The sequence below is a fragment of the Macaca nemestrina genome, chromosome 1 (assembly GCF_043159975.1).
Source record: "Macaca nemestrina isolate mMacNem1 chromosome 1, mMacNem.hap1, whole genome shotgun sequence".
NCBI classification, from domain to species: domain Eukaryota; kingdom Metazoa; phylum Chordata; class Mammalia; order Primates; family Cercopithecidae; genus Macaca; species Macaca nemestrina.
The window spans coordinates 166,911,643-166,925,895 of NC_092125.1; the positions used below are offsets into that span (position 1 = coordinate 166,911,643).

Below are 14,253 nucleotides of genomic sequence, written 5' to 3' on the forward strand. Positions count from 1 at the left end.
TGTCAGTGTGTGTGTGTGCAGATACATGCAGAGAGGGTTTCATCAAAAATTTTCACCAAAACATCAAAAATGTTATTTCTACTACTCTCTAGATAGTGTGATTTTGGGGTGATATTTACTCTTTTATTTATACTTTCCCATGTTTGAATTTTTAAAAGTAATAATATGCTTAAATTAATGTCATGATCACAATAAAGCCAACTGTGAGCTATTTCTAAATTCTTTGAAGTGTCAAGTGGAATACTAGCATATGTTAAAATAAAATGATGCATAATTATACACTGTGTGATAATATAAACTACACACGCACACACGCAGACTCACATTCACATGCAAAATCTTAGAACTGAAAAACATCAAAATGATAAAAGCAGTCATCTACAGTTATTTGATTATAGATCTTTTTAAAAATACCTTTCTATTTTTCCAAGTTTTCTATAATGTGTGTTACTTTGATATTGAGGAAAAAATGTAAGTATATATTGATTATGACTTTGGAATTTTAAATATTATTGAGATTTCTACATTTCTTCTTTATTTCTTTTTTCTTTTGTCATCTTTACATTTATTTATCAAAAAGAAAAGACAATATTTAGATTAAAATATCAAATATTATAGATATTTATTATATTTATTAAAATATTTATTTATAATATATATTATATATAAATATCTCTCTATATAAATTATATGATACATATAAATATATATTATGTATAAATATTTTATATTATATATTTTATAGTATATATATTTATAGTATAAATATTTATAATATTTTATATATTATATAATATATAGTTTATATCTTATGCATAATATAAAATATATACAAAATTAAAAATATTTGATTAAAATGTGAGATAAAGGTAATGAAGATGAGTAACCAAATTAAAATAAATGGTTTGATAGTAAGAAGCAAATTATAACAAAAAAAGTTTCAGATTATACTGAAAACAATAATTCATTAAAAAGAAGAAATACATTGGTGATCCAAAGTAATGAAGAAGTTCTCTTGTTTTGTTTTGTTTTTGTTTTAATATAACTGGAATTCAGAAAAATTTTGTTTTTTATTTATTTTTTAAATTTTACTTTAAGTTCCGGGATACATGTGCAGAATGTGTAGGTTTGTTACATAGGTATACATGTGCCATGGTGGTTTGCTGCACTCATCAACCCGTCATCCAGTTTTTAAGTCCCACGTGCATTAGGTATTTGTCCTAATGCTGTCCCTCTCCTTGCCTCCCAACCCCTGACAGGCCCCGGTGTGTGTTGTTTCCCTCCCTGTGTCCATGTGTTCTGATTGTTCAACTCCCACTTATGAGAACTCTCTTTTATTTCTTGAATGGGTCCTTGCAGTTACAAATTGGATGCTGGTAATTTTGAGCACTACTGAAAGTTATTCCCCCAATGAGACTGATAAATATGATTGGAGAAGCAGGAAGAATGCAGTCTGCCACAGTTTGACTGCCTGAAAGCCTGCTATTTGAGCTGCTAGTTTCATAGTAAATGGGCTGTGTGTAAAGTCCAAAAAAGGCAAAAATCTAAGGAAAGGAGTAACTGACATTAAATAACTCATACTTCCTCTTCCTAGATTCATTTGCCACAGTGATGATTGCAACTTTTCCGAAACATCCTTGAACAATTAATATTACCCTTGGGACACTTCTCCAGAAAAACCTTTCATGTTTTCTCAGGGCATATTTCAATTCTCTGAATCAGATCTTAGGGGAAGTCATGCTGTTATTACACTGAATAGAAGACTAAGAAACACAGTTGTAAATAGCACACACTGCCTGTGTGAATGTGCGTCAGCAAGAAAAGAAGCCCCAAGGCCATATTCACTTGGGTCCTGGTGACTGGGTACAGCAGAGTCAGCAGAAGAGAAGACAAAGTCCACGACATTTTTTGTCTGCTGACAGTCCATGATGTGGCAGAAATGATTACACACACAGTGCAAAATAGTTGAAGACATAAACAGGTTAAAATCTTAAGGACAGTGACTTATGTTAATGCCTTATGTTAATGTCTCCCAGTCAATCTTTGATGTAATAAACGAAACGATTAATATGAAATTCTTAGCACATGCCTAGCACGTATCAAATATACCTTAATACTAATTATTATCTTAGGAAATGATTACTTTTGAATAGTACTTTATAGTTTGCAAAAACCTTATACAAGTAACTGTCTAAAATTTGTTTGGAGTATATGTGGTGCTGATCAAATATATCCACACCAGACACTTAAAAAGGCTTATAAATGGGAGCTTCTTCTGAGTCTTAGTAAAATCTCTTTGAATCACTAGTATACTTTCTTCATTCATTTATGTCAGAGGTTCATAAAAAGAGTATTCTGAAATGGGGTAGGCAGCCGAAGTCTGTGGACAGCTCTTCTTAAAAGACATAATAGGAACAAACTCTATTGAGGTCATCAGCCAGCAATTGCATGTTGAAGGCTCAGAACCATCCAAAGATGAAGCAGTTTCCCCCTGGAATTCTCAGCTTCTCCATTCTTTTCTCAGGAAGTTTGAAATCATTTGTCAAGTCTGCAGAAGTGCTATGATTTACAAATCCTTTAATAAAAGAGAGGGTAAAAGATTTTCTGCCACATCTCCCATCAGTGTTAACACAGAACCCCCAGGAGGACACTGCCATGCAGAACATTAGTCTCAACAAGTCAGCTTTAATAATGGGCTCTAGTGGAGGCAAAGGGTGTACAGCAACGCAGTGGCGTGATGCTTCCAAATCATTGTCTTGCTCCATACCGCACAGAAAACACTGCTTATCATCTCTGCTGACAAGGAAGGGAGACCACGTAGCAACTCACAGCAGAATCAAATTGTCATATTTTCATGTAGAAGAAGACAAGAATGCCACAACTGAAACTTCTCCAAAGCAGCCAAGAACTAAGTAAAACACAGCCATGTTACAAGCAAAGGATGCATGAAGTTGGACAACAGTTGCTTATATCTGAGTGCTTTGCATGCACTGTTCTCAGTGTTTAATTTTAATCTTGACCACAACCCTATGAAAGAGGTGCCATTATTACTCCAATTTTCAGAGGAGGAAACTAAGTCTTAGAGAGGTTAAGTAACCTGCCTAAAGTCACACATTGTGCTGAGGTTGTAACTAAGATTTAGAAGGCTTATTCCAGAACTCATGCATAAACACACATACACACACATACACACACACAGAGTTCTTTTTCTCTTTATATATGTGATATGAAATATCTATGATATGCAATATACCATGTATATTCCATATTTCATATATATCATATATGAAAACATGATATATATCATATATGAAAACATGTGATATACATCATATATGAAAACATATATATCATACTGTAGATTAGTCATATATTATATATGATACATATCATATGTAAAATGTGATATAGCTGACATACTATATATGTATACTATATCAATATGTCAATATATCAATATATCATACATATGGTATAGAATATATGTGATACATATCATATCATATATGACACATATATTCCATATCATATCATATATGATATATATATTCCATATCCTTTTCTCTATTATCTCTATGTGTGTGTGCATGTGTGTGTGTGCATATGTATGTATATGTGTACTGAGAGCAAATGGATATGTGTTAATTATTTCTAATACTAGGATAATACCAAACATAGCTTAGGTTAACATTTACATATCTCATAAGATTTTCTATTAGACTCTAACATAGCAACATGTTATAGTGCTTCAAAGTAGAGTCTATGCAGGTATAATGTTGCTCCCATTTCTTCCATCACCCTAACTACTAGAACATTTTTGCAATTCTACCATTGCCTTTGCTACAGGATGCTTTATATAGGAAGTGCCAAACTCTTCTATTTCTTCTGTTCTTCTGTTTCTTGTGAACTACTGGAAGGCAGAAGTTGTATTATTTCACTTCCATAATTCCAGCACAAGGGCTTGTAGCTAAGAAGAGCTCATGGACTGGTTGTGAAGCACTGAATGCAGAAATAAACGAGTGAATATTCTTTAACTTTTCTATTCTGTTACTCATTTTCCTGCTCTGGGGAGCTATTTAACTTACACTTCAGGTTTTAAAATTGTCCACACATAGCAACCCTTCTTTTTGGGGGGCTCAGGACTTTCTGCTATTGTTGTTAGTTCCCCATTTGATTACTCCAGTCAGATAAGAAGTCCTGTTCTAGAATCTACTTTTGCACCCAGGGAAGTGCAGCTGACATGCAGGGTTCCGTTCCTCTATGGGGAGTGAAAGGCTTCAATCTTGAGCAAAGCAAATGCTGCCCAATGTTTATCTATTTTAAACCTATTGGATTGTGTTTTCTTTTGCATGAGAGACATATTCAGAAACAACTGTTTTTTGGACCATTATGGCCATAAGAGGAAGAAACTACATTATCAGTGAGTCTGATAGACACACAAGAAGCTTCTAAGCATAGTCACCCTCAGACACCCATGAGATCACTTTAGAGACCAGGAAGAGACCAGAAATGAGAAACAAATGCATCTTGGATGCAATACCTTCTTGGTGTCTTCCTTTAATTCTTATTTAATTTGATGCAACTTCAAGGCATGGATAATTTAAAACCTTTCCTATGTATAGTACTTTATTAAACAAAAACAATGTATCTTATCTGATTTTCCTAATTATCCTGAGAGGTGGGTATTATGCTTTCCATTTTAAAGATGATAGAACAGAGACTCAGAGACATTAAATATCAAGATCGCATGGTTATTGAGTGACACAACCAAGACCTGAGTAGCATAGTGGTTAGGAACATCAGTTTTGTGACATAATAGTAACTCCCATTTAACGTATTTAACCACTGACTAGCTGTGTTATCTGTAACTCCCCTTTAACGGATTTAACCACCAACTAGCTGTGTAATCTCAGAGAAGTTACCTAAGTGCTCAGAGCTTCTGTTTACTCATCTGTAAAATGTGATTAACAATAGTACCCACTTCCTAGGACTGTTGTGTGAGTGACATGAGCTTGTGGATGTGGAGTAACTAGCTCAGAATGTAGCCCATGTTAAGCGCTCATCAGCGATACATTGCATCAGCATTACTGGCAAAAACAGCAGCACCCCAGATATGCTGAATCCAAGCAAAATGATATTTTCACCAACTAGGTCCTCCTTGCATGGTGACACGCTTGGAACAGAAGGTAACACCTGCTCTCCAGCTTTCCCATCAGTAGAATTCTCACATGAATTCTGTACATTTATGTCCTCCCTAGAAGCCTATTCCTTCCATTTTGGCCTAGGCCTCAGGCCAGAAACAGGGGACACTTTGCTGGCTTTCTGTTCTGTCACTAGCATGACAGTCCTACACTAACCATGAATAAGACAGGACAACTGCCTCAAAGAGCAGGACACCAAGTATAATCAGCATGCTGGTCAATGTCAAAATTTTCAGAACCAAGCAACTAATTTATTACGAAGAGGTAAAGTATACTACTGAAACCCTGGCAGAACTGCCTGATAGAACATTTTGCAGGTTCAGCTCAACTTTAATCTTCTTAACAGGTTTAGGCTATTAAAAAAACTCTCTGTGACCTTCAGTTATTTTAATAGAATGAATTTTTCATTTTAGATATACAATACAGTCCACATATAAAAACTCAGAATAGCTAGGGAGCGTGGTTCTAATATTTCTAATGAAGACAGTCTTGTAAAACTGCTTTTAATGTTTCTGTATTGTTTCCCCAACCTGGTCGTACTTAATGCTGTGATTTGCAGAGTGGGTACTTAAACATTTTCCTGTTATAGATTGAAAGGGGCCTTCAGTGGGGAAAGTACTATGTCCCACTTGAGAATAATGTGAATTTGGCATAGCCATTGCTTCCCAGAAAATTGGTCATATCTTCCAATTTTCCTTTCTTTAGTGACTCTCAGATGAATGAATTAGTATTCTTGTGACTGCATGTGAGAAATTTGACCTGTTCATTTCTTGCTTTATTGCTACGTCAGGGTAAGAAACGTCGAATGCTCTATGGCTATAATTGTGACTTGCCAATTACTAAGCAGGGGTATTTAATAACCTGCTTAAGATGGTCAGACATTTAAAATGCCCAAGCGTTTATTTTTTTCACAGAGATAATATAACTCCAAAGAGAAAAAATGTAGCTCCTATTATGTAAATGATTAAGGTCCTTTCAGAAACGTATTTTTCCTCTCTCAGGTCTCATCTGGATAATGAAAAGAACTTGAGTGTCTCCACCTGGGTTAGTGGACTGAGAACAGGAAGAACATGAGGACAGAGGTCTCAGTGGGGTCAAAGGCTGGTTAATAGGTACAAAATTACAACTAGGTAAGAGGACTAAATGTTAGTATTCTATAGCACTGTATGGTAAATATTGAAAACAATAATTTACTGTATATTTCCAAAAAGAGGATTTTGAATGTTCACAACCCAAAAAATGAGAAATATTTGAGATGATGGATATGCTAATTACCCTGATTTGATTATTATACATAATACACATGTATTGAAATATTACTTGGTATCCTATAAATAGGAAAATTATTAGCTGTCAACTAAAAATAAAAGGGAAAAATTAGATGTAGTATCAGGAAATTAGAGAGCTAGAAGGCTAGATTAGGGCAAAACCTTTGTGGTAAGGACTGAATGAGATTATGTAGGTACAGTAGGGTGAGGTGATGGAGCAGAGTGGCCTCTGGATAGGTGGCCAGAGTTTGAATCATTAGTCTCCTTTTTTTTTTTTTGAGATGGAGTTTCACTCTGTTGCCCAGGCTGGAGTGCAGTGACATGATCTTGGCTCACTGCAACTTCCGCCTCCTGGGTTCAAACAACTCTCCTGCCTCAGCCTCCCAAGTAGCTGGGATTATAGGCACATGCTACCACGTCCAGCTAATTTTCATACTTTTAGTACAGGTGGGGTTTCACCATGTTGGCTGTGCTGGTCTTGAACTCCTGACCTCAGGTGATCCACTCGCCTCGGTCTCCCAAAGTGCTGGAATTACAGGAGTGAGCCACTGTACCCTGCCACTCTGTCTCTTTTGACTGTGTGACCCTGTGAAAGTTACTTACATTACCTGAATCTCAGTTTCTGCATCAGTGAGTTGTGCAGGTGAAATAAGATAATAGATGGAGACTGCTTTACACATGGTAAATTCTCAGATGTTAACTACTCATATTCATTATTATTTTTATTTTATTTTTCATTTTTCAACCTCAAATCCCCCAATTTAAAACTGCAACCCTCACTATACTCTATTCTCCTTTCCTAGTTTATTTTTCCTATAGAACTCATTATCATATTCATATTATATATATTTTACTTATTTATCTTTTTATTTTTAACTTTCCACAGTAGAACATAACCTCTGCGGGGACAGGGATTTTTTCTGTTTTGTTCACTAGTGGGGAGTGCCCAGGACAGTGCTAGTATACAGTAGGCAGTCACTTAATATTTGTTGAATGAAAGAATATTGCTTCCTAAAGTCCCTGGTGTACAAAAAGGGTGACAAATTCTTAATTATGAAACAGCTGAAATGAGACTTGCCAGGGGAATGATTTCCAGGGTGTGGCCAGAGGTGTGGAGTACTGAATAAAGTGGAGAGAAAGCTTGTTGGAGCAAAAATCAAGAGGCCCTGGAGCCAGCGTGTGAGACAGGTCACACACATACACTCTATGTCACAGGATGATGCTGGGAAGTGAGGTGGCACAGGGGATGACACGCAAGCTGCCAACACCTCTAACGTAAATGCAGAGGACTGCTCTGCCGTCAACTGTTAACAGCAATAAGGAGTGGAAGAGGGTAGAATTATCAGATGGCTGCTCTCACAATCAGGAAGGCTTTGGAAGTAGCAATAGGGAGCTAAGAGAATCCAAACTCTGCCTGCTAGTCCCATGATGAACAATCCACCGAAGACTGAAGAGAGGTCTCCATGGAGAGTTCTACGGAAGTGATGGCTCCTAAGAGTCAGGATTTTGTCAGGAAACAGGTGGACAAGTTCATCTGAGAGACTGAAATGTAGAGAAGGATACTGCTAGACATGTGATATTCCTGGTGGGAATGATGGGGAAAAGACCAGTAAACAGCAGCACAGAGCAGTCTGGAGATGAGAGTGTGTGAGATGTCTAAGAGGCTACATGAGCAGACGATAGAGCTGATATTCCCACACGAGGCCACTTAAGAACTTAAGGCAGCAGACTTTTTGTTTGTTTGTTTTCTATCACCACATATGAGATGATTTTGTAGTTTAAAAATCTAACCAAGGAAAAGTGCAGCACATTTCTGGAAACACCTAGATGTTCAAACACTCTAGGGAATTGTTCAAATATCTAGCAGTCCTATCTTCTATTTAATATTTGTCATGAAAATATCTTGCCCTCCCACCTCAGAATACTTGATAGCTTCAATAGGATACAGTCTTTGATGAATTTAAAAAGTCATCACCATTTGGGCCGGGCGCGGTGGCTCACACCTCTAATCCCAGTACTTTGGGAAGACGAGGCGGTTGGATCATGAGGGCAGGAGATCGAGACAGTCCTGGCTAACACGGTGAAACCCAGTCTCTACGAAAAATACAAAAAATTAGCCGGGCGTGGTGGCGGGCTCCTGTAGTCCCGGGGAGGCTGAGGCAGGAGAATGGCCTGAACCTGGGAGGCGGAGCCCCGGGAGGCTGAGGCAGGAGAATGGCCTGAACCTGGGAGGCGGAGCTTGCAGTGAGCCGAGATCGCGCCTCTGCACTCCAGCCTGGGTGACAGAGGGAGACTCCGTCTCAAAAAAAAAAAAAAAAAAAAAAAAAAAAAAAAAAAATCACCATTTGCAATCTTTACTGAGTTTCCCAACTTAAAATAAATATAATTCTTATTATAAATTCATATTTCAGTGAAGCTGTTTCTAAAAGTAAAACATTCAGAAAAGCACTAGGACTTGTGAATTAGAACCACTAACACTTTTCTATCTCTATTATTAACTTAAATTTGGAAGTGCGAAGCACCTCATGTTATCCTCAAATAAAGTCACAGGCCACTTAGTTGATTGGTTGATCAGTAGCTCAAATATTGACTAAGTGATAATGATATCTAAAGCATTGTAAGAATAAAATGATGAATAAGACAGAATAGGGTTTTGAACACTATAAAAATACTATTTAGAAGTCAATAAATAATAGTTGAAAAGCTATTTGGAACTGATGACTATTTTGATGTGGGAATCTTTCTTCTTCTACATTCCCTGAATGAAGAATTGAAGATAATGATAATTAATATTAATAATAACAAATGCAGGTAAAACCAGAGTGCCCTAAAAGAATATGTTAGAAATCCTATTCAATAAAGCATGTTGAAGGAAAATGTTTCTGCAGTATAAAAATTTAGGCGGGGGCCCTATTTTCAAGGTAAATTAAATTGTCACCATTTCTATGTCATTTTATCATCACAGCAGAAAAATTAAAAAAAATTCTTCTAGGTTTTACTAGCTAAAAATACCCAAGTCTAATGACTGTACATGATGAAAACAAATCTCCATGTAAAAAATATAGCCTTTTTTGCTCAGAGATAGCAAGGCATCATTTTTAGCTTCTTCTAAGGCTTCCCTTGATGTGCATTTGAATATACTTTTACCTGCATAAACATTTTTTAGCGAAAGAAACAGTGACACCGACATTCTTGATACAGCTATTCACATATCCTTTCAAGTAGCCTCCTTTATACTTAAACTTGAACAAAGTCCAAGATTAAGATAATACAGTACTAGAGATTTCAATTAATTTCTATTAAAACTCTTCTCGCATGACTTCTCTTGGCCCAAGTTGAGATGCTTAAGGAATTTGGATCTCACTAATTAAAATGGCAATGTTACCAAGTTTAAATACCCAGAAATCTACTGACAAATATATTTTCATAAAATGTGATATGTTATTCTATACATTTATTAAATATTTATATTTGATTGATAATATGTATTTTTAAAACAAACAGACAACCAAAAATGTCTTTAGATTGGTTTCTTCAAAAAGGATCTCTCTCTGTCTCTCAAAATAGATCCACAATAAAGCATAAACAATAAGCTGACACATACACTAGCCAAAACAAACAACAAAAAACTGTCAGAGTTTTTTGTTGTTGTTGTCGTTGTTGTTGTTGTTGAGCTCCAGACAATTATTTGAGGGTTGGCAAAGTGCCTTGCTTAATTTCCTAGTTAAAAGAAGGTAAACTACATCATCTGATGTGACCAGATGGAACCAAAGTGCCTTTAAGTATACAGGTATTGCTTTACCTCAAGATTACCAACCTATGCAACTGGAGTTTCTTCTTTGGCAACATGCCGATTAGTAAAAAAAAAAAAAAAAAAAAATATATATATATATATATACCCGGGCACTTATTAATTTCGTTTAATTCAAAGAGAAAATTTAGGAGGTCACAAGTTGCGGACTTTGCATCTTGGTTATCACAAAATTAATGGCCCAAGGCAATGAAGGCTTTGACTTCATGTGCAGAAGATACATCCTCTCCTGAAGACTGCTTATTCACCTGTCTTCTGCCGAGGCCAGTTCAAGAAATCAGGATGTCTGTGAAATTTGAAATCAGACCATCTTTCCTAATACTACCCAAGCTTTTTCTGGATAAGTTCTACCTAAGAACTTCCATCTCTATGACTATCTTGCAAGCAAAATTCATTGTCGAGAGAAAAAAGCCACAACTATACAAACTATTTATGTATATCAGCCATTCTGGTTTTTAAAATTGCATTAAAACACACACTCAAGTTACAAAAATTCTATTTTGTTGCCATGAAACACAAAAACAAGTTCAATATTTAGATTCAATTCTAGAGTGAAATGTGTTTTGGCCAACTTTTGATCCTGGGGTAAATGTAGCTATTTAAAATCCTAGAAAGTAGGATTTTATGTGATAAATTTTTATGTGTAAGATGGCCCATAAATTAAATTAAATTACTTAACCTCTTCCCCCACCATTAGTTTAAATGGACCATTTAATCAAATGACTGGCCTGTTAAGATGATTTAGAACTTAAATAGAAAACAGAAGAATGCTTATCCTTAATGCAGAATATAACAAATGATCAAACAGTGAGGTTAGATATTTGACATTACATTTATGTATATTTTCCTTAATCTTCTAAAATGGCAAGTCCAGCAATAGTTGTCCATTTTACTGGAGTTATCTTAATTGCAATTTCAGGAGATGCAGATCAAACTTACTAATATACTCCTTTTTTTCTTTTCCCAATTTTTCTGATCTCTTATACAGCATTCCTTGTCATAAGAATGTTTTTACATATTTAGATTTTACAATAATAGATGTTGCATCTAAAATATTAATCATCCAAAACAAGTTAAATGCCAATACCAACCAAAAATGTCTTTATATTTGTTGCACTGCATTTGCAAAAGAGTTAGGAAAGAGCCCTGGTTGACAGAGTTAAGTTCCTTGGCCAAAAAAGTGTGTTTTGTTTTGTTTTGTTTTATTTTCAATTGACCTTAGTTCATTAAATAACCAATATTAACTGCAAATTAGCTTGAACTTTTTTAATGTGAAAAAATTGAAGATCATATACAAACCAAATTCATGTAGTATTTCCTTTAGTGTTGAATATTTTCTAAGTAGCCATAGCATTTTCATATGGAAAGCGAGACCAGAACTTTTGAAGAGAACTGGGACTTGGAAATGCAAATGAGGAAATAAGGATGAGGAGGAGTATAAATTAGAATCTGGTATGCTATGCACTACTTACCTTCAAAAGTCAAATAAAACTTTCCTCTGTCAAACCAAACGAGGGAAGGCTGTTCATTCTCTGTATGGCCAGGAGTTGAAGCGGGATGGGAAGGGTTAAGGAGAGGGAGAGAGAAGGACACAATGTGAGTTACAGAGCAGGTCATTAATCTCACTATAGGGAAGGGTGGAGGCACTACATGCCATTAGCGTGCAGGAAAAAGGAAAGGCTGGCAATCTACGCTTTTTTTTTTTTTTTTTTAAGTTCAGGAAACAGAAAGCAAAAGCAAAGCTATGGAGGCCTAAAGGAATGGGCATGTGTTGGTGGTCGCTTGATACTTGGTGCTTGTGTGCATGGAGCGGAAGTCTTCCTGGCCATGCAGGGGCGTCAGCATATTTTAACTGCACTAATTTGGGCAAACTGTCATCCAGCAATTGCTGTATCCATTTCATCTTCAATGCCATCCCCTTCTATGTTTCCAAAAAGATAAACTCAGAGTTATGGATTGTAGAAAACATTAGCTTAGGTTTTAAATGACAAAGCATTGCATATCAATATAAATTTCAGGGAAGATGTCACATATCTTCCATCCCCTCCCCTGGAATCACCTTAGGCATCCAGACACAAAACACCCTTTACCTATGTACCAAAGAGAAAACAAGATTACTAATGATGCTCTATTATTTTTAAATTAAAAAGCAGTGACCGGACATGTAATTCTGAGCAGTTAAATTATTCTTTCCTTTGTAAATTCACACAGCAATAGCATCTCACCTTTTTTGAACCTCTTCACTGAGAAACTGTCATGCAACCTGCTGTTTTTTAATATAGTCACTTAAAAAATTTCAGTGGCATGAGTTCCACGAGGAACAGTAAATATACAGGGTGCATCTGAGAGGCACTGGACACTCATGAGGTGAGGGGCATGTCCATGAAGTTTATAGCATTCAGATGGATAATGACTTGGATTTTTGGAATCTAGGTCTCTAGAGATCACTTGGCTAGCACCATACCTGCAGGCGTTTCACAGCGCCTTTCAAACGAGGGCAGTTTGTCATAAAAAACATCATCTTCTGACACTACGAACCAAAGAAACATAAACGAATGGAAAACAAAAACACAAATACAAATCCCAAATGAAATCAAGAAGCCCACTTTACTGACTGAAACACAGGAATCATTTTAATGGAAAAAGGAAACAAAACTGAAAACACTGGAATTATGATTATGATATAAAAAAGTGTTTTGCTTATTTTGTGATGATTCTATGAGAGGAAATTAAAATGTAAAAAAAAGCCAGGGTTTAGCATCTGTGAATTTGTCTGAAGTCAGCTCCAGGGAAGAAGTCACGCCCCATCTTCTCAGGGAGTTGCTAAAGGAACTGTCATTAAAAATTGACTTATGCAAGTGTATTTCACTCCAACACAATTCTCAAATGGTCAGACATATGTCCATCAACAAGAATCTCCTGATAGAGCACTGACAGCTCAATAGGATCACTCAGTATGCACCTTCCTCCCATGGGGAAAGTAGATGCTTTTAACATGGCCATAAAAAAGCAACAGTATAAATCCAAGGTCCCTGTATGAACTATCCCATTTCAGCCTCATCAGTATCCAAATTCAATTTGCCTTGCACCTGCCTTTGATAGTTATGGACTGTTAATTTTGAACAGCATTATCATAATTTTATCTTTGTCTATGGTATCCAGCTGTGTCTGAATGTCTTTGTAAATTGGTCACAACATCATGCATGAATTGGTGCTCTGGACTGTAACCAATTCAGCTCTTTCTAAGGTCTCCCTTCTCAGCAACTAACAAGTGCAAGTAATTGGGATTTTGACTCTATGTGATTTTTAAAAAGTACTCAATGTCACAGGTCTTATGCATACTATTACAACTTTAATAGAAAATGGAATAAAATCTGTACAAAGACCAGTAAGAAAGAAAAATGCAGAGAATGAAATGGATGAGGGTAGAAAAAATATTCCACAAAGAATAATGTTCCTTGGAAAATATTCTATTAGCTTGACTCCATATTTACAATTTAATGATAATATTCCTCATTATCTCTATTGTTATCTCTGTATCTTGAAACGTCAAGGAGCTTGGTTCTTAGAGTAACTTTAAGCAATTTCCCTATCCTCATAATATTAATAGGATTTCCCCCCAAATCATATAGTAGAGGTCCTGTGAGCTTTTACTAATGCAAAAGAACTTACTGTTTTTCATTGATTCTTTTTATTTATTTATTATTTTTAAAAACTGAGGTGAGAATCTTGCTGTGTTGCCCAGGCTTGTCCTGAATTCCTGGGGTCAAGTAATCCTCCCATCTCAGTTGGGATTACCACCAGATTACCACTGCACACCACCAAACCTGGCTCATTGATTCTAAACTGTGCACTTTTTCACATTCTAACCTGTCTGAAATAATTAATGTAATAAAAAAGCATTTTATGTTAGCTCAACCAGTAGTTTTTCTCCCCTTTCTCAGTTGTATATAAAATAATGGTACATTTTTCA

At 35.9% G+C, this 14,253-nt stretch overlaps 1 protein-coding gene across 33 annotated transcripts in view; it reads right to left on the minus strand.

Annotated features, from left to right (window-relative positions):
- Positions 1-14,253, minus strand: part of LOC105498451 (SH3GL interacting endocytic adaptor 1) — a 216,421-nt gene that overhangs the window by 44,134 nt on the left and 158,034 nt on the right. For 11 of the 33 annotated variants that reach the window (XM_071091752.1, XM_071091686.1, XM_071091657.1 and 8 more), the window contains one exon: positions 11,753-11,812. The exons of 10 other annotated variants lie outside the window; for them this stretch is intronic. In XM_071091752.1, coding sequence (XP_070947853.1) covers positions 11,753-11,812 — 60 coding nt within the window. Of the gene's footprint in view, positions 1-11,752; positions 11,813-12,744; positions 12,811-14,253 lie in introns of all 33 variants that reach the window. 12 more of the 33 variants (XM_071091634.1, XM_071091626.1, XM_071091640.1 and 9 more) reach the window with 2 other exon arrangements.